Source organism: Squalius cephalus (assembly GCF_949319135.1).
Source record: "Squalius cephalus genome assembly, chromosome: 11".
NCBI lineage: Eukaryota > Metazoa > Chordata > Actinopteri > Cypriniformes > Leuciscidae > Squalius > Squalius cephalus.
The window spans coordinates 2892586-2915004 of NC_137132.1; the positions used below are offsets into that span (position 1 = coordinate 2892586).

Here is a 22419-nt window from a genome sequence, read left to right on the forward strand (position 1 = left end):
CACTTTTATGATGGATAGATGCACTTTTATGGACTTTAAACAGAAACCGGCCATTCTCTGCCATTGTAAAGCTTGGAAGAGCCAGGACATTTATTAATATAACTCTGATTGTGTTCGTCTGAAAGAAGAAAGTCATACACACCTAGGATGACTTGAGGGAGAGTAAATCATGGGCTAATTTTCATTTTTGGGTGAACTATCCCTTTAAAGGCGCAATTGTATGACATGATTGTATGTCCCAAAGCTTGTCTACATTTTGTTACACACTTAAAAGTATCTACATTTTCTTCACAAAAAGAGTACATACTTTTGGGGCGTAGTATAGGTAGGCGAATTGAGACGCTGCATGTCTTTGGTTCACTGTAGTTTTAAGGAGAAAATACTCAGCAATGGTGTTGAGTTATGAATTTACACATGGTTTGTCTTAAAAACATATTAAAAACACCACACATATAAACAACATTAAACGCTGGATTTTCACCACACGGGGGCTTTAATATACAGTGCAGTTCTCAGTGCGGTCCACAGGAGACAGTAGAGCGCGCGGTGCCATAACGCATCAGCCGTAGAAGAAGAAACAGCAGCCGCGGTAGTGACTCGCATTCAGAGAAACAGCAGAATCAAAATCATGGAGGAAACCGCAAAAAAGGAGAAAAAGCAGGACGAAATCAAGGAGGAGAAGGACAAACAACCGGCGGGGAAAGAGAAAGAGAAGAAAGAGGAGCAGGAGCTGGTGAGAGAGAGAAAAACACCCGTGTTTGAATTCCGCCTGAGTCACTCTGAAGGCCATACACACACACACACACACTCACACCACAGTAATGTTTGTGATTATTTATGAGTTATCAATGAATGTCAATCACTTTCGGCACAAAACACTTTAAAACAACGTGTATGTGATTATAAGACTCTTATGTATACGTTATATGTATCATGTCGTTGTATAAACATAGGGATGTTTGGATAAAGTTGATAGAAATGCTTCCCTGAGGAGAACTTCCATGGTCTGGTTTTAAAAATAACTATCTTTCATTGTTTACAGAGGTCTGATGTTGTTCATAATCACTTCTCTGATGTGTTTGTGTTGTTTGTGCAGTCAGAGGAGGACAAACTGCTCCAGGAGGAGTTGGAGATGCTCGTGGAGAGACTCGGTGTAAGTTCAGAGGGCTTTTGTTGGATTTATTCATTATTCCTGGTTCAACTGTCAGTTTGAAGAAGCAACATTAATTTACTTAGAAATATCCTGAATTTTGCGTGCGAATTATTGTAATGTAAGTAAACTGGGTTTTAATGTACAGTAAGGTTTCAGTTTTTTAACATTTGTTAAAATGAACCAATACTTTTACAGCATTTCTAATCTTAATGTTAATTTCAGCATTTACTAATACATTATTAAGATCAAAACATATATTTGTTAACATTAGTTAATGCAGTGTGAACTAGCATGAACAAACACTGAACAATTGTTTTACAAGAGATGTCAAACAATTAAAAAAATAATTAATTGCACCTGACTTTAAAGTTTTTAATATATTGTCATATTGCAATACTTTCACATTGAGTCTCCAAAACAATGCAGAAATAACATGTTTAATGGCATCTCTTTACTAAGCACTATAGATGAAGGCCAGCATCACTGATACCAATACTGGCGTATCTATTAAATAGAATTTTTCCCTCAATTTTAGCCATTCAACAATACAGTATAATTGAAAACTATAGTTTTTAACATTTAATAAGCTTTCAAAAAATAACAACTTTTAATTTAAGTTATCCCTTAAACAATCTTCACATAAACCCATTGTGATAAATGTCATATTTAGCTGTGCCTTTAATATATCAGGGCTCAGCGCTAAGGTTTTTTCCATTGGTCCTGCTGGGATGGCTCAGATTTTACCCTGCTCTGCTAAAAGGCACAGAAATGTTAGTGTTTTTGTTGTTTTTCACCCATGTAACCTTGTAAACAGTGCTTTATGATTTTCAGGTAGGTCTATAAGGTAAATATACAGGAATTGAATAAAGTTATCAAACATTTTGCAGTCTTCACTACATAAATTATTAATTGATTATAGATTTATCCTTATTAAAGCTACAAACATTATTCAGTCAAGAGCAGTGAGTGTCTTTTGTTCTGTGATTATAATTAATGACAGACTTCAGCAGGTTTATTAGGCTGCTGTCACTTTAAGACCTGAAGCACATGACGTGTGTCTGACATTTGATCCTATTTTTCTCACAACTGTTAATTTAAGACTTTATTTGACTCATTTAAGACTGCGCTTGCGAGGATACTCAACTAAACGGAAATTTTAACATCATTTTGTGTGTTTTTGTCTGTTGAAGTACGAAAGAACTGTGTTTTGCGTCTTTTGTGTGTTTGTTCACAGAGAGCCTCTTGACAGATTTGAGTTTTTTTTTTTTTTTTGCATCTTATCGTGCTTGAATGGTTAATAATAGCATTTAAATGAGTGACGGCGTGATTATATACTGCAACCAAAGGATGAAGAAAAATGGATGTTGCGTTGATTGCATTAAATATTTTTAACACGGTAAACTGGGAAAATGTAATCGCATGGAATAACGCATTCATTTTGACAGCCCTAATTTTTTACTAACATTAACAAAGATTAATAAATGCTTTAAAAATATATTGTTAATATAATGACACTTTATTGTAAAGTGTTACTAGAATTATTTTTCACAATAATGGATCAAAGTGTAATGAATTTCTATATTTCTGAATTTTCTTTGACTTTTTTTCATTCCCATTCCCATTTTTTCCACAATACAATAAAATCCTCATGGATAAAATCACAATCTGAATATCCCATAAGTTAAATGTGTTGATTTTCTTGTGTCTCGACGCTTGTTTTCTCTCCGTTGCGCAGGAGACGGACACGTCTCTGTATCGTCCTGCTCTGGAAGAACTGCGCCGGCAGATCCGCTCCTCCACGACCTCCATGACGTCGGTGCCCAAACCACTCAAGTTCCTGCGACCCCATTACGCCAAACTCAAAGAGATCTACCAGAACATGGCGCCCGGAGAGAACAAGGTGTGTTTGCGGCATCAATTAAACGGCTCTGATGATTTTATAAGAACAATTAGCCTATGTCTGTGTGTCAATCCTTCTCTGTTTGACAGCATTTCTGTGCCGACGTGGTGTCTGTCCTCGCCATGACCATGAGCACCGAGCGGGAGTGTCTGAAGTATCGTCTGCTGGGCTCACAGGAGGAGCTCGCCTCATGGGGACACGAATACGTCAGGTACGAGAACCAGCACAGCCAGACGACAGCCTGAAGACCGGTGGTGTTATTGTTAGCTAAAACTACTAAAAAAATCATTTTTGGTATTTGAAATAAAGCTTAAAGGTGCAGTACACGATTTCTGAGAAATGCTGTTGAAAGTGGATCAGACCGAGCACCAAAACACTTTAGCCAATCAGCAGTAAGGGGCGTGTCCACTCAAGATGGGGGAGGGGCTTCAAACATCAATGGCATTTCTCAGAAATCATGTACTGTACCTTTAAAGTAAAACTATTATGTAGGAATGCATCAATGTATCGGCTTATAAAAGCAATTATCTCCACTATTGGCCATTGGCTGATTGTTTAAAAACAGTTGATGATCAGGGCTGATTATATCCTGTCAATCAAAAGAGGGTGGAAAAACGTTTCAGACTGCAACTCGTATTGTGTACGAAGATTATGTCTCTTGTTTTCTATTTAGGCCCTGTTTACATCAATATTAAGATGCGTTTGGTCGATCAGATCACAAGTAGAGGAGAGAGACACATTCCCGTTCACACCTGGTGTTTTAATCCGTCTCTTTTGTCCACTTTCACACACTTCTGTCCTGATTTCTTTGAGGGGAGGGTCTATTTTTCAGATCTTTCGATCTAATGGACAAAATAAGCTCTTGAATTTACATATGAACACGACCGGAGACGACAGAGAAACACACTGAGAACATCAGCTTTAGTTTCTGCTCTGACACACACGAGATCAGCCGAACGCTGTGAGTGTGTGTTAGACATCAGGAATGATGAGAGAACATTGTGATTGATACGTTTTTCCTCTTCAAACCAAACTTGTGTCTCCAGTCGACAGTTTAAACCCCGTCTGACTCGAGCTCTTCCCATAATGCTCACGCGTTAGTTCATTAGACGGTGTTTAGTGGCTGTTTGAACTCAAGTGGTGGAAAGTGGACAAGCTCAAAAAGTTTTAGACCCCGTTTAAATCTGTATTTAATGTTGTCCGCTTGAGATCTGATCGACCAAAACGCATCTTAATACCAGGTGGAAACAGGGCCTAAGTTAACGCGACAATAACGGATATACAGTTAAAAAGTTGTGACCCGTGGTGGCAAAAGGAGTCGGAATGCGCTCGGCTAATTACAAGCTACAGGTAAAACAAGTGAAAAATGTCTAAATTTGAGGTTCATTAAGCCCTCGTCTAGCGATCCCAATGCTCCAAAAAGCGATTAAACATCTAAAAATGTCTTTATTTGTACATTTTCCCTTGTTCATGTAAAATGCCCCTTTTTCTCTGCTCACTTCTTGATGATGGCGCTCCTTTCAGCACAAGTTTGGTATCGTTTTAAAGCGCAGCATTCCAACTTTGTCAATATTCATAGTAATTTCTCAAAGGCACGAGTCTGGACCAATGAAATGTGATTTTCAAACTAATATGCTTATTTAAACAAAACGATCTTACTCGCGCCGACTGACAGATCCAAAGCTTGCGCACAAAGACGCCTTAGACTGCGCACGACCCCGATATATACACACACATACACACACACACACACACACAGAATTACAGTATTTCAAAATATCTGTCTTGGTGAATATTCACGCAAACATTATCTGTTTTGTCTTATGTGAACGTTTGATTAATTGTTGTGGAAAAACATCAAATGTGTAACATTATATTAGATCCGTGCGCTACTGTAGGGCGGACTGTCCATTTCAATTAAAGGAGAACTCCGGTCAATTTTAACATTGAGCTCATTTTTTTGTACATTTGGAGTGCTGTCAATACAGAGAACAACGACAAAAATCAGTGTTGCCTACACCGTGTTATCCTCTTTTTAAAATTTGCACCCTGTTGACTTCAATGGGGCAAGTTTTAAACCTGCTTTTAGCCTCTTAACATCCTTGATGTGTCATTACAAGTGCACAGGTCATGTGAGTGATTCCTTCAGAGTGAACACGGGTGAATCTGACTGCAGTAGATGTGAAAGATATGAATAAAAATGATGTTATTTCAGCCAGCGCAAATACCTGTATTTACATCCTGTTTTCGGTCAAAGTCCATAGTAATCGATTGTCGATTGTCGATCACTCACATGACCTGTGCACTTGTAATGACACATCAAGGATGTTAAGAGGCTAAAAGCAGGTTTAAAACTTGCCCTATTGAAGTCAACAGGGTGCAAATTTTAAAAAGGATAACACGGTGTAGGCAACACTGATTTTTGTCGTTGATCTCTGTACTGACAGCACTCCAAATTTACAAAAAAATTAGCTCAATGTTAAAATTGTGGTACAATTGTGGTATCATGGGAAAAAAAGTTTAATATATATTTTTCCTATAGATATTTGGTTGAGTTTGTGTGTGCCAAATTTGGTGTTATTACCAGGGATTTTAAGGGATGGTTTTGTAACCTTCTGAAAACTTTATCTCAATTTTTCTCAAAATTGCCTTTACTGACTCTATCGACTTCAATCTGGTGCAGCTCAGTCATTTTTTTGTCTGATTCCAACAAATCATACATCATTTGGAAGGTTTTTTTAATAAAGAATGTGAAAATAAATTTTTTTTGTTGCCAGGACGGGTCAAAAATAGTGAGGTTAAAGGAGGCTCTATTTGACCCTATGAACCTCCCGTAGTTCAAACTTTCTTTAATGCAGTCTGGGAACTTTCTAGCTCTCTCCGTGCCGAATCAGTGACGTGACCCTGTGTGTGTTTCCAGGCATCTTGCCGGAGAGGTTGCTAAGGAATGGCAGGAGATCGAGGAAGGTGATAAAGCTCAACAGGAATTACTTCTGAAGCTGGTCAAAGAGATCGTCCCGTATAACATGGCCCACAATGCCGAGCACGAGGCCTGTGACCTCCTGATGGAAATCGAGCGTCTCGACATGCTGGATACGTACATCGATGAAAACGCCTACGCTAAAGTCTGCCTTTACCTCACCAGGTGTGACACGATTACCCACAATGAATCTGAACGTGTCTTTTTAGGTGTCTTCCTGTTTTGATCGTGTGTTTGTGTCTCCAGCTGTGTGAGTTACGTCCCTGAGCCGGAGAACTCGGCTCTGTTGAAATGCGCTCTCAACATCTTCCGCAAGTTTAACCGTTACCCAGAAGCCCTCAGACTCGCACTGATGCTTAATGACGTGGAGCTGGTGGAGAACATCTTCACTTCCTGCAAAGACATGTATGACAAACATGCACTTTTCATTTACACACTACTGAATACTGAATCTCGAGTTGCAAAACACTGATAGTAACGTGTGTGTGTGTGTGTGTGTGTGTGTGTGTGTGTGTGTGTGTGTGTGTGTGTGTGTGCGCAGTGTCATTCAGAAGCAGATGTCGTTCATGTTGGGTCGTCACGGCATGTTCCTGGAGCTCAATGAAGATGTGGAGGATTATGAAGATCTGACGGAGATCATGTCCAACGTGCAGCTCAACAGCAACTTCCTGGCTCTCGCTAGAGAGGTACACACACACACACACACACACACACACACACACACAGAGAGAGAAAAATATCCAGGTCACGAAATATCTGGGTCATAAGAGAAAATGCACAGACTGAATCTTGAGTAAAGAAAACTAAGCCTATTTTTTTAGGACCGTTTGACCTCATTTTTATGACAGTTCACATCCCTACTTTATCATTATTACAGAGCAGCTGAAAAAATATGAAATATTTTTGTTGCAAAGTACAATTGTAATTATGGATCATGGTCATTTAATTCATGCTGATATTAATAAGAATATCATAGTATCCAGAAAGGACTGTTTTATAACTCTATGACAATAATGGGTATATCCATCTATCTATCTATCTATCTATCTATCTATCTATCTATCTATCTATCTATCTATCTATCTATCGTTCTATCTATCTATCTATCTATCTATCTATCTATCTATCTATCTATCTATCTATCTATCGTTCTATCGTTCTATCTATCGTTCTTTCTATCGTTTGTTCGTTCTATCTATCTATCTATTGTTCTATCTATCGTTCTTTCTATCATTCTTTCTATTGTTCTATCTTTCGTTCTTTCTATCGTTCGTTCTATCTATCATTCTTCCTATCATTCTTTCTTTCTATCGTTCGTTCGTTCTATCTATCTATTGTTCTATCTATTGTTCTATCTATCGTTCTTTGTATCGTTCTTTCTATCGTTCTTTCTTTCGTTCTTTCTTTCGTTCGTTCGTTCTATCTATTGTTCTATCTATCATTCTTTGTATCGTTCTTTCTATCGTTCTTTCTTTCGTTCTTTCTATCGTTCGTTCGTTCGTTCTATCTATCTATCTATCTATCTATTGTTCTATCTATCGTTCTTTGTATCATTCTTTCTATCTTTCTTTCTATCGTTCGTTCTATCTATCTATCTATCTATCTATCTATCTATCTATTGTTCTATCTATCGTTCTTCCTATCGTTCTTTCTATCGTTCTTCCTATCATTCTTTCTATCGTTCTTTCTTTCGTTCTTTCTATCGTTCGTTCGTTCTATCTATCTATCTATCTATTGTTCTATCTATCGTTCTTTGTATCGTTCTTTCTTTCTATCGTTCGTTCGTTCTATCTATCTATCTATCTATCTATCTATCTATCTATTGTTCCATCTATCGTTCTTTCTATCGTTCTTCCTATCATTCTTTCTATCTTTCTTTCTATCGTTCGTTCGTTCTATCTATCTATCTATCTATCTATCTATCTATCTATCGTTCTATCGTTCTTTCTATCTTTCTTTCTATCGTTCGTTCTATCTATCTATCTATCTATCTATCTATTGTTCTATCTATCGTTCTTTGTATCGTTCTTTCTATCGTTCTTCCTATCATTCTTTCTATCGTTCTTTCTTTCGTTCTTTCTATCGTTCGTTCGTTCTATCTATCTATCTATTAGGGGTGTAACGGTACACAGAAATCACGGTTCGGTACGTACCTCGGTTTTAAAGTCACGGTTCGGTTTATTTTCGGTACAGTAAGGGAAAGAAATGCAAACATTAAACTGCAGGTTGTTTATTACTATAAACTTTTTTTAACAATTTGTTTACACTTTTTTAAACACTTTTTAATAAAATGTAATAAAATAGATATAAAATAAAAAAAGAATAAGAAATAAAATACTGCTGCAAAGTTCTCCACTAAATAAAATACTCTCAGTCTCAAACCAATATCACATAATAAAATATAATGAAAAATATAAATAAATAACTATGATTACAGTGCAGGAACAGAAAATAGCCCTATATTAAAATAATATTAAACAAATATATTAATGTATTATTATTTTTCAATAATCAATCAACATAATCAATTTAAGATTTTTTTTTTTTCCACTTTTTTAATAATTATCAAAATAAAATATAGTCCAAATCTATACAAAGCTATTATTACCAGAGCATGTGATCAGAGCAGGTCATTTTACCATTGTTGCCAGCATGACTATACCAGCTCAGCAAACAGAAATCTAAGTTACTACTGAGAAATTTCACCTTATTTGAGCGGACTTTGCTTTTCCAGTGCGTGATCGGTACATGATTGGAGTGTTTGGGCCGTTAACGACAGAGCAGAACGCGCAGCGCAAACACGGACTCGAACATTGAGCAGAGAGCGCAGCGGGTCGTCGACACACACACACACACGCGCGCACGCCACGGAACGGAGAGTGCGGCGGCGCACACGAAGCGGAAAAGCTTTTTTTCGCCATGCAGTCTATTTCATTGTTACAGTGACGACGGGTAAAACCAGAGAATGTCTAATAGGAAAAAACATTAGAATCAGCTGCAGGGCGGGTTTTGCGCTGAACGCGGAGACTTCCGCCACTTAATATGTTCGTGTGGAAACACGAAAATGTACCTATGTTCCGCACACAAAATATTGCATTCAGTCATTCGGTACACACGTGCACCGAACCGAAAGCCCTGTACCGAAACGGTTCGGTACGAATACACGTACCGTTACACCCCTACTATCTATTGTTCTATCTATCGTTCTTTGTATCGTTCTTTCTTTCTATCGTTCGTTCGTTCTATCTATCTATCTATCTATCTATCTATCTATTGTTCTATCTATCGTTCTTTGTATCGTTCTTTCTATCGTTCTTCCTATCATTCTTTCTATCTTTCTTTCTTTCTATCGTTCGTTCTATCTATCTATCTATCTATCTATCTATCTTTCTATCTATCGTTCGTTCTATCTATCGTTCTTTGTATCGTATTTTCTATCGTTCTTTCTATCGTTCGTTCATTCGTTCTTTCTATCGTTCTTTCTATCGTTCGTTCATTCGTTCTTTCTATCGTTCTTTCTATCGTTCGTTCTATCTATATCTATCTATCGTTCTTAATATCGTTCTTTCTATCGTTCTTTCTATCATTCGTTCGTTCAATCTATCTATTGTTCTATCTATCGTTCTTTCTATCGTTCGTTCTATCGTTTTTTCTATCGTTCGTTCGTTCATTCTATCATTCTGTTGTTCTATCTATCGTTTTTTCTATCGCATTACAATAATGAGAAAATGCATTGAAATGCGTTTGATCATTAAAATGTCTCAAGACGTCACTTCAAAACTAAACTTATATTAATGAAAATGTTATAAATTATTATTATTAGGATAATTGAAGAGAAATGTGCCTTTATTGTCTTAAAATGTCACTGATTATTTATTTCATGCAAAATATTATAATGTTGTGAGATTCACGTTTAGATTGATAATATTTCTGTCAGTTGCATGTGCATATTTGTAGATGTTATATTCTGATCCTTTCCTCTGTAGCTCGACATCATGGAGCCCAAAGTGCCAGATGACATCTACAAAACCCACCTGGAGAACAACCGTAAGACCCGTCAGATCTCAGTATTAGTGTGATGGTGTGTTGTGTTTCACTAACGGTGTGTGTCTCTCAGGGTTCGGTGGCAGCGGCTCACAGGTGGACTCCGCTCGCATGAACCTCGCCTCCTCGTTCGTCAACGGCTTCGTCAACGCTGCGTTCGGACAGGACAAACTGCTCACGGAGGACGGAAACAAGTGGCTCTACAAGAACAAGGACCACGGTGAGAACAGCCACATCTCTGGGCTGCTGAACAGCATAAATCTGCTGTTATCGTGATAATCTTTGTGTTAAATGTGTTTGTGTTTCAGGCATGCTCAGCGCTGCGGCCTCTCTGGGAATGATCCTGCTGTGGGACGTGGACGGTGGTCTGACACAGATCGATAAATATCTCTATTCATCCGAGGACTACATCAAGGTACAAATGCGCACAGCAGCCATGTTTCCATTCAAAGCATCCGGAAATTTCAAACACACTTTTAATCACTCTTAAGCCCGGGACACACCAAACCAACGCCAAAGCGTTTTGCTATTAGACTCATGCACTGACTCGTTCACTAAGCTGAACAGCCAATCAGAGTCCTCTCTCTCACCAAAAAAAAAAGCGGACGCCAACCAAATTCTGCCGACCGTGCGTAACGCACTGAGAAAACAGTCGGCCGGCGCTCAAAAACTGTCCGTCGGCTTGGTGTGTCCTGGGTTTTAAAACTAGATCTGATCAAGTGCTATTCACCAGATGTCGTTTAGGTCATACAAGTTTGACTCGTGCTTTTTTGCGTAAAGGCGAAGACCCAACTCTCTGCATGTTTTGTAAGATTCCCCTCTCTGTTAAACATATGTTATTGGACTGTCCTGGATTTAATACAAGTAGAAAGCTCTTTTATGAAGTTATTTCACTTAAGGACTTTAGTATGATTATGCCTGAAAAAGCTTTGGATTTTTTTTATCATATGTTAATTTAAAAAAAGAATTACAATATGACTTTTCGTGTTTGTTTGCTTGGTTTTATTGTATTTATATGATATTTGTATTTTTGTAAATTAATTTTGGCCATGAAAATAGCCTTAGATGCTGACATGGCATTAAATCAATCAATCCATTCAAAGTTGCGAATGTGCAGAATTGGACATTAATGCGCTGCTAAAGCCAGAAGCAAACAGCGCTACTGATTGGAGAGAAAAACCTGGGAAAATATTCTGAATGATTAATTCGACACATGTATTTCTTTCAGTCCGGGGCGCTGTTGGCGTGTGGTATCGTGAACTCCGGCGTCCGTAACGAGTGTGATCCCGCTCTGGCTCTGCTGTCCGACTACGTCTTACACAACAGCAACATCATGAGGATTGGAGCCATTTTTGGGTAATTCACAAATGACACAAACCATTTCTTAAGTCATTTTTTGTTTTAATGGTTTATTTAAAGTTAAAATAACTTTTAACAATCTTATAATTTATTATCCAGATACGCTGGATGGGTTTATTCTAGTGAGATGCTCGCGTTCGCTCTTAAAGAGTGTTATTAGTCTACTCAACTGCTTACTCGTAGCAACACAGCTAAACGTGTTCCTAAAACATGCCTTCACAAGCACTGTAAGAGCTGTTGTGTTGTTTGAGTTGACACGCGAAAGGGGTGTTTGCAAAATATGCTTTATTTTTGTCATTCTAGTGCTGCAGAAACTACATATTTCACCTTTAAGGTTTACTGATTAAATTAAAACATGGATGAAAATTTGTCTTACACCGTGTCCTAACCAGACGCGATGCGATAAGATTCTAGCGACAAATAATTTGTCTGTCGACACTAGACGGCACTCGCAAGAAAATGGATAAGCAGCTACATAATCAAATTCACTAATATTACACCATTTAAACATTATTAAAAACACACAGGCTACTGAGTTACTAAAACAATCTTTGTCAAAGAATACACTTGTTTGTTCACAGTTTGAACGTTCTTGTTTCCATTTGTTTAATTTCAAGATCTGAGGTGAATTATCCACTTTTGCTTTTACAGCCTCAAAGCTGGAGCACTAAATGATATTCAGAGTCACATTACACGCTTTTAACATTAAATAAAGCACATAAACAGTGCCTGAGATTATCATTGCCACACTTTGTGTTTGTTGTTCCAGCGCGACGTCGCAGAAAAATAGAAACCGTTTCTAAAATAGACTCGTCGCGTGTCGCCGTCGCGGCTGGTTAGGACAAACACTCTGATTAACATGGACAATAACCTTTTAGCGCGTGTCGTGTTGGACACAGTGTTAGTTTTTAATGATGAATGTATGATTAATATTTGTGAAAGTACATTCTACTGTACAATAGTGATGCTGCTTTGTGTTTGTGTAGGTTGGGTCTGGCGTACGCCGGCTCTAACAGAGAAGATGTTCTCTCTCTGCTGCTTCCTGTCATGGGAGACTCCAAGTCCAGCATGGAGGTGCGTGTGTGTGTGTGTGTGTGCGTGTGTGTGCGTGTGTGCGTGTGATGAATCTGTGAAGGACTTATTGATATAATATTATGCCTGAAAAGGTTTTGGATTTTTTTTAATAATATGTGACCCTGGATCACGTCACCAGTCTCGAGTCGCACGGGTATATCTGTGGCAATAGCCAACAATACATTGTATGGGTCAAAATTATCGATTTTTCTTTTATGCCAAAAATCATGAGGATATTAAGTAAAGATCATGTTCCATGAAGATATTTAGTAAATTTCCTACCATAAATATATAAAACATGTATTTGTGTGAGTGAATGCAGCACAATCGCCAACATAAATGAACAACTTTAAAGGAGATTTTCTCAATGTTTCCATTTTTTTGCATCCTCAGATTCCAGATTTACAATAGTTGTGTCTCGACCAATAATGTCCTATCATAACAAACCACACATCAATGGAAAGCTTAATTATTCAGCATTCAGATGATCATCTTCATCTCAATTTCAAAAAAATGTACCCATGTGACTGGTTTTGTCATCCAGGGTCACAAATGTTAATTTAAAAAATCATGTATAATGTGACTTGCGGTTTTTGTTTGTTTGGTTTTTATTGTATTTATATGATATTTGTATTTTTGTAATCAAATTTTTGGCATGAAAATAGCTTTGAATGCTGACATGGCACTAAATAAAACCATCTGAATCTGATGAATCTGTGTGTGGACACGCAGGTGGCGGGAGTGACTGCGCTGGCATGTGGGATGATCGCTGTGGGCTCCTGTAACGGTGACGTCACGTCCACCGTCCTGCAGACCATCATGGAGAAGAGCGAGCAGGAGCTCAAGGACACGTACGCCCGCTGGCTGCCGCTCGGCCTCGGACTCAACCACCTGGGTAAGAACAGCACACGCCTTGGCCGGAGACTATTAAACCTGCTGGGAATTTCAAATTAAGGGCGTTTTCACTGTGAAAGTCCGAAACAAAGTTCATGTTTTGACGTTTCCGACCGCCGGCATTTTGTCAGTCAAAAATAGTCGATTTTTGGGAGGAGAGTAAAGATGGAAAGCTCCTAAAGCTTAGTAACACATAAATTCAAGGATAATTTGTTGTTTTGTCGTTAGTGAAAATCAATATTGACCGTGTATTTGAAAAAGGATCCTCATATAAGAAGCAAAATTCGGAGTCGGTTCATTCGCATTCGGAGATCGACTATTTTTGACTGACAAAATGCCGGCGGACGGAAACACAGTGAGTTGTTCAAAATCTTTCTTTTTGGTAAACTCTGTGAACACAAACACTGTTCTCAATGCTGGAGTTCATGTGTAGAGCCTCTGGTGACACTTCCAGCAAAGTTTCATGTTGTCTCGAGCCTTCTTAGTGTTTTAAAAATAGTGATTTTGATGCTATCATAGTCGTGCCCCAAACACTCCCATTCAAAAACGAAAATACGGTCAAATTTAAAAGTGGCGTTTCCATCCTAATTATGCTTTTAAATGAAAGTTTGCCTCGGGTAGATTAACAAAAAGACCCTAGGTTGCATTTTGGCGAGAGTTACACTTTAAATCACAGCATGTGTGATTTGATAATCACTTTAACCATATTGTGTTTAATTTCGATCTATCAGGCAGGCCTAATTCTCAGTGTAAACAGTTCTGATTGGATTAAGAATGCACAATTACATGATTGTGTGTGTGTGTGTGTGTGTGTGCAGGTAAAGGTGAGGCGATCGAAACCACTCTAGCAGCTCTTCAAGTCGTTCCCGAACCCTTCCGTAGCTTCGCCAACACGCTGGTGGACATCTGCGCATACGCAGGTGAGTCAAGTACTCCCTCACACAGGGTAAAGGTCACACACTTCCTATAAAACACGTGTGTGTGTAACCGCCCGTCTGTCTCTCAGGGTCCGGTAACGTTCTGAAGGTGCAGCAGTTGCTTCATATCTGCAGCGAGCATTACGACATCAAGGACAAAGATGATGATAAAGACAAGAAAGACAAAAAAGACAAAGATAAGAAGGAGACGGCAGATATGGGCTCCCATCAGGTGTGTGTGTGTTCTCGTTCTCATTCTCGTTGAGAGGTGTGTGTGTGTGTGTGTGTGTCAGTAAGGCTGATTCTGCTGTCTGCAGGGTGTGGCGGTGTTGGGCATCGCTCTCATCGCGATGGGTGAGGAGATCGGCTCAGAAATGGCCCTGCGCACGTTTGGTCACCTGGTGAGTTTTACACCGACATTTTTGGTGCTAAATTAAAAAAATAAAAATAAATGCAATTACTTTATTTAATAAATAAAGAAATTATAATAATTTATAACATATATTTATATAATATATTTATTTATATACATATTTAATAATAATTTAATTTAAACAAATATTATTGTACAATTTTGTATATTTATAATACTTTTTGTAATTGATATTAAATGTAATATTTGATATATAATTTATAATAAATGTTTATATAAATACATTTAATTATAAATATAAATATTTAATAATACTTTATATAACTAATATTGTATAAGTTTGTATTTTAAATATTAATATTAAATATTATTTTTTACATTTATATTACATTTATATTTGTTATATTAAATTATATATGTATATAAATTATAAACAAATGCATTTAATAAATACATATAGAATAATAATTCATTACTTTTTTATTTAATTTAAATGCATTTAATTACCTACTTATTATATATAAATATCATTTAAATTTATAATATAATTTGTAAAATTCATATTACATTTATTATGGAAAAAATACAGTATATATTATATATAAATCAATGTTATCATTTATTAAATATATTTATATATAAAAATATGAATGTAAATATGTATTATATAATTTTAAACAATTCAATGTTTATTTTAATTATTTTCTAAATTTATATTACATATAATATTTAATATATAAAATTACATCATATATATTCATATAAATTACTAATAAAAATGTATATTTAATAAACAAATGAGCATGAAATATGGACCTCTTTATGGTAGTGATTCCCCTAATGCTTTGTTCCCTGATGTGTGTGTGTGTGTGTGTGTGTGTGTGTGTGTGTGTGTGTAGCTGCGTTACGGGGAGCCCACGTTAAGGCGAGCGGTTCCTTTAGCACTCGCTCTGATCTCAGTCTCCAATCCCAGGTTAAACATCCTGGACACGCTCAGCAAGTTCTCACACGACGCCGACCCGGAAGTGTCCCACAACTCCATCTTTGCCATGGGAATGGTGGGAAGCGGTCAGTCAGTAATATTTGACACATAAAATTATATAATAAGTATAAATTATAAATGCATTTAAATAATGCTTGTGTTGATGCTCACACGGCCTCTAGAGGCGCTGAAACGCACTGATGACATCATGAAGTGCCTCGACCAATCAGAGGCTGCGGTTTTCATGGTTACTGTGTTGGTCTTTTTCTACAGGCACCAATAACGCACGTTTGGCAGCGATGCTCAGACAACTGGCGCAGTATCACGCCAAAGACCCCAACAACCTCTTCATGGTCCGACTCGCTCAGGTGAGCAGAACAGTAGCTGAAAATACGGACCTGCTAATGTCTATAGGCGCTTTCCCATCATCGGGACAAACCGCTCTCGTGCTCTTCGGGCAAAAAATCTACAATTTTACGTTTCGTTTTTTTTTTTTTACTTCATTGGAACGGCACGAAACTTGGTAAAGGTTTTGGCACTTGCTGTGTGAACACACACACAAATCATGGACATGATTCGATAAGGTTAAATGATCCGGTCACACTCGGTCAAAAATGACGCATTGGAAACGAATGTGAGACGAATTTCCTCTAGTGGAAGCGTTTGGTACTGCAGCCGAACAACATCTCACTGAAAGCTCATTTATGAGATAACATCAAATTTGGAGCACAGCTTGTTTAGATTTATGGCTTTGATTTTCTCACAGTTTTAGAGTAAAACGTGATTTTGAAAATATACATTTTATATAAAAATTAAAAATAGGATTTTTGTGCCTTTTTTATAACAATACACTGTAAAAATCTGTTACTTTTTTTAAGTTCAGTTTTTTAAACTTTTTGTTCACTCCAGCAATAATCTGCCAAGTGTCGTCTTTGAAAAGAGATCAAACTGAAGTCTGTCGCTCTGAAGCGTTCAAGATTTGCCACAGTTTAAGTTGGAAATATAATTTTCAGGTCTATGCTCAAAAAAGTGAATAAATGGAGTATAAATACAGCGTACATATAATTTAGTACCATAAAATCCCCTAAAAATACAAAATATTAAATAAAAAACATTATCAAACTAAGATATAGTACATTCATTGACAATTTTTTTTTGTTATTTTTGACCGACACGCGGAGAGCACCGAGGGCTACCGTAAACTGTAATTGTGCCGTGTCAAACCAAGCTCAAGTGGACATGGAAAAGTGGCTGATGATTATTAACACATTGTCATGTGACACATTTTTGGTTTGTATTACTAATTATATACACGCTTTCCTCTTTAGTGCTAATGTGCATTTCATCACAAAGAGTCATGCTTTTTATAACACATCATCTGCTGTTGTTTTGACTGTTAATGAGCTGTTAATGTGAGCTGTGATCCGGGCCAAAATTAACTCCAAATGCTAAAAACAATTATTTGACTTTAGTGAGAGAATGAAGCAGTGGCGTTTTAAGAGTTTTGTTAATGTTAAAAAACTGTAGTCTAATCCTAGGCCAGTTTTTCCTTTAGTCTTAAGAAATAAAAAAGAAGAAAAATATGCTAAATTGTTGGTGGGTAGAAAACAAAAACATGACCAAGTTGTATTTTACCTCAAAATCAAAAAGGAAAAAATAAGATATTTGTGAATAAGAAATAATGAACGATTCAAAATTAAATCAGTATCAAGGCACATACTGTGATTTAATTTTATAGTGTTAATTAATTTAAAAAAAATTATTTAAATTTAGTTCATTTTAAGTTTGTTTTATTTTTCTATTTAGCTTTAATTTGTTTCAGTTTTAGTAATTTTGCTTTTTATTTCAGTAGATAATTTCTACTGTTTAAGTTAATATTTATTTTATTTCAGCTTTTTTCAATGTACAAAAAATAAAAATTTGTTGTTTTATCAGATCACTTCATAATATGAAAACACATTAATTAGAAAAATATAAAAACTTAAGTACAGTATTGAAACTGTTTCTGAGTTTTTAGTTCTTCTTGGTGAAATATGAGGTAGGCGTGTTTTGTGGGATGGTGATTTTCCAGTAACCGGTGTGTGTTGAAGCGGATCAGCTGCTGAAGTGTGTGTGTATGTGTGTGTGTTTCAGGGTCTCACTCATCTGGGTAAAGGCACACTGACGCTCTGCCCGTATCACAGCGACCGGCAGCTCATGAGTCAGGTGGCCGTCGCTGGACTCCTCACGGTCCTCGTGTCATTCCTGGACGTCAAAAACAGTAAGAACGTCACTTTCAACATCCAGAACCACATCAAAACAACACCTGTAATGTCCGTCTGATATGTACCTGTGATTTCTCGTCTCTCTCGCTGCAGTAATCTTGGGAAAGTCTCATTACGTTCTCTATGGGTTGGTGGCGGCGATGCAGCCTCGCATGTTGGTCACATTCGACGAGGAGCTCAGACCTCTGCCAGTGTCCGTCCGAGTGGGACAGGTGTGTGTGTGTGTGAGACATGTTGCATGATTTTGGCCCAATGAGATTAAGCCACTGTTCAAAGTTTGGGGTCGGCAAGATTTCTTTATGAAAGAGTCTCTTCTGTTCACCAAGGCTGCATTTATTTGATCAAAAATATAGTAAAAACAGTGAAAATATTATTACAGTTTAAAATAACTGTTTTCTATGTGAATATATATATATATTACTGTAATTTATTCCTGTGATCAAAGCTGAATTTTCAGCATCTTCAGTGTCACATGATCCTTCAGAAATCATTCTGATATGATGATTTGATGCTCAAGAAACATTTATGATTATTATCAATGTTCATATTTTTGTGGAAACTGCGATACATTATTCAGGATTCTTGACGAATAGAAAGTTCTAAAAGAACAGCATTTATTTGAAGTAGAATCTTTTGTAACATTATAAATGTCTTTACTGTCACTTTTGATCAATTTAATGCACCTTTATTTTAATTTCTTTAAATTCTCATTGCTAGTTAGAACAAATCAGATTAACATGGAAGATATATTTTTAATCTCTTTACATTTTAAGTGGCGCCTGGTTAGCACACTGTGATAAATGTTTCTCCCTCTTTCTGTCTCATTGTCTTAACTGTGGCTTTGTGTTTCCACGGAGTACAATGAGAAATTGTCCAAAATAGAGCAAGTCATTTGAACCATTTAAAGGGGTCATGAACTGCATTTTATTGTTTTTTTATTCTTTATTTGACAGGGACAATAGACAGTAAAAAAACTGCCCCAGAATTAGCTACAAAGCTAAACTTCATCTGTTTGAAGTGTATTACCTGTTATGCACTTATGTTAGTATGATTTTTACATCAAAAATTGTCATCATTTAGAAATATAAGGCCATTTCATACCCTGATTTTAATATCTTCTGATTTGAACGCTCTGTAGGAAAGGGGCGTGTCTGTGTGAGACTTCAGTGTAAACACAGCTGTGATTGGCTGACATCTTTGCATTTGAAATGAGCATTACATGTGGAACTCTCTTGAAAACCTTTAGTTACAGCTCTCAAGGTTAACTAATCTTGAAAAGTGTTGATTATAGCATTATATTTAGATCTATGGCGTGAAAGGTTGCAGTGATGAGCATTGTTGCCGATCACAGATGTGTTGAGCACGTGAATGCAGTGATCTCATCATCGTAACTCAATTTCTGCTCTCACGAATTCTTTCATCATAACTAACAGTGCAAACACAATGTAAATAAGAGATTCATTGTGCAGTGAAGACCGCTTAATTGATTATAACGGGAGTCAGTGATAAACTCGTGCTGTTTGATTGACAGTTCCAGTGATTGTAGAGGGAGTGCTTTTTGACCACTTTATTATATTATAATTTAATCACAATTTAAATTACAGATTATTTTCATCCTACTAAGAGAAACAAAGTCGCTGGTTTGATTTACTGACACCTAGACAGAACATCTGACTGTACATGAATCATTACATATCAGAAATCACTGGTCACACTGATCATTAGAATGAACGGTTACTTGCATGTTGTGGCGTTACTAGCCGCGTTTCCATTACCCTTCAAATTGTGCAAATTGAAATTGCGAATTGAAAATACGGCCAATGGAAACACGTCAATTTCGCAAAAACTCCCATTTATCGCAAAATAGTTTTTCCGCTCGCATGAGGTGGTTTTCATGCAATTAGAAAAAGAAATATTTCGCAAAACTGCAATGGAAACAGGTTTTGTGCATGTACAGGTCACCTGACGTAGACGACGCGGTGTGTTTGGACAGAATACGAGACAGAGCTCTTTATTAAACTCATAAAAGACAAAAGAATTACAGGAATAATGGATTCTAAATAGGGATGGCGAAAACTAAACATTTCCTTGACCGACCACCGAGCCTCATTAGCCGGTTGAAACCGGTTAACCGATTAGTTTAAAATATGCCAAGCTATTTGAAATAACAGCCATTTAGAGTCGCGCCTGCAATTTCGCAACTCTGTCGCATCTCTCTGCCGCTCTGCCTCCCGCTCACGTCACTTTTTTTAAATCTCTTACAGCGCGAAACATGAGTCCCGCAAACGCGGCGCCGAGGAGCTTGTAATCGGAGGACAAATGGCTCCTTAGTTTCGAAATGGTTTGGGTACAAGGTGATCGCGTTGAAAATAAAGGCGTTTGTCTAGCGTTAGAAGCTCATTTGAAACATTGCCGCGGTTTATTTAAGAAAATGACAGCTCCGAAGAGACGCCGCTTTAGTTTGAGGTAGTGCTAACAATAATAAAGAAAGATGATGATCATCATCATCACCTTACATCAAAGATGATGTGCTACTACTGTATTTAAGCACTGTATCACACAAGTTGCAACTTACATCTGTGTCATTTTTTTTGGTGAATTGGTCCCACACACTACTTTTCTTTGCATGCTTCATCCTGTCGTCTGCCCTGGCTCTAACCTCGAGTGTTTTAGCCTGTAGCCTTTACTTTTCGCAAACCTTGTGAGCGCGCGAACCCAAACGCTGTGACCTCGCGCCAAATGTTTTTATTAGTTTATTAAGTACGAACAGGTGAGTTATGAAAACTTGAGTGTGAGGGATTTGTTCACTTCACACAAAAAGATCTTGGAATGAGATGGCTAACTGTAGTAGCGTTTAGTCCACTGTCTATAATAGCCTAATTTAGAGGTCACTTGTTTTTTTTTTTACCGACTACCAACAACTTTGATCGGTTAACGTTGATACGGTCAACCATCGGTCAAACGGTCATCGGTTAACATCCCTAATTCTAAACCACAAATAAATGCCACAATCAAGACCTCGAAGCAGAAATGAGGGAGAAACACCTCATGTGCCGCTCACAAGGGTCTTTCCTCACCATTAATGCTTGTAAAACACACATACATCTCCATCCATTAATAATAATGGCCAGTGCAGTGGCTGAGATATAGTACAGAAACCTACCAATGTCCGTTGCCATGTTTTTTTGGAACGATTTTACTGATCGCGAGAGAAAGTTTTAGTCACATAACATCGGTTAATTGAAAAGCCGTCATTTCGCAATAGTTTTTTGTCGACATTTAGAAAAAAATCGCAAGAGTTTTGCGCAAATCTGTAATGGAAACGCGCCTACTGTCGAGTCCATATCATACATGTGTGTTTGCAAAGCCTGCGCCGAAATTGCGACTGATTTACCAAATAATCCACGGTGAAATGTGCCGAAAACAAACAAATAATGCTCTACTGAGACATTCACATAGTTAAAAATGAATAGCATTAGGATCCTTTGGAAGGGAATGTTATTTTTATTCAAGTGATCCTGTGTCTCTCATCTCACTAACGCACCAGTGGGCGGGGCTAAAGATGCGATGATGTAGACGTGGGCGTCCACTATGACGTCATAATGTGACAAAATTCCAAACGAGTTGTTTTCTGAGCTTGGTTTCAATAAAAGCTGTTTTTGGACTAAGTTTGAGTTACGAAACACACAGGATGTTTTTATAGTACAATGACCTCTTGCATGTCAAAAAGCTCAAGGAGAATTTGATTTCTCAATTCATGACCCTTTTAAATGATACAAGTAATGGTGAAAGATGTGGTAACTCTTTCTGTGTGTCTCCAGGCTGTGGATGTGGTTGGTCAGGCCGGTAAACCCAAAGCCATCACGGGCTTCCAGACTCACACCACGCCGGTGCTCCTGGCTCACGGGGAGCGAGCCGAACTCGCCACAGAGGAGTTCCTCCCCGTCACGCCCATCCTGGAGGGCTTCGTCATCCTGCGCAAGAACCCCAACTACGACGCGTAGACACGCGGACTGAAGCGCACACTAACCGGGACCTCTGATCGTATTTAAAGGCACCTCGTCCTCCACCTTCTGTCTCCGTCTTTCCCTCCCATGGGAAAACTGTGACGATTCCTCACGCCCTCCTTCTCCTCGCCGCGTTTTCTCCTCATTTTGTAATTAGAGCAAGAAATGAGTGTGTTTATCATCCTGCTTTAAACATGTTTTGTTGTTTTTTGTTACTTGTTCTGTAAAAGGTTGAGATACAAAAATAAAAGAATTGTGGTCAAATGTTGCCGTCACTGGACGTTTTTCAACTCAAAAAGCATTTTTCACGTTCTTATTCCAATCCTTACTGATATATCCATAATTTTTTGTTATTGTGAATGTATAATAGTGCGGCATGTCAAAAATGTATTACGATTTGAAGCTTGTGACACATAAACGCGCACATCAACCCAATCACGTGTTTAGCATTCATACAAACAATACATTCAGA

General features: G+C 37.6%; 1 protein-coding gene across 1 annotated transcript; it reads left to right on the forward strand.

Annotated features, from left to right (window-relative positions):
• The first annotated feature begins 523 nt into the window (after positions 1-523).
• On the forward strand, positions 524-22211 carry psmd2 (proteasome 26S subunit ubiquitin receptor, non-ATPase 2). Its single transcript, XM_079885716.1, has 21 exons — positions 524-733; positions 1097-1153; positions 2889-3053; positions 3143-3264; positions 5974-6198; positions 6280-6438; positions 6575-6719; positions 10020-10080; positions 10151-10297; positions 10386-10492; positions 11306-11433; positions 12423-12510; positions 13243-13405; positions 14223-14324; positions 14411-14553; positions 14639-14722; positions 15594-15762; positions 15950-16044; positions 17810-17936; positions 18034-18152; positions 21762-22211. The coding sequence occupies exons 1-21, from the start codon at positions 629-631 to the stop codon at positions 21942-21944; spliced, it is 2694 nt and encodes an 897-aa protein (XP_079741842.1). The 5' UTR covers positions 524-628; the 3' UTR covers positions 21945-22211.
• The last annotated feature ends 208 nt before the right edge of the window (positions 22212-22419 follow it).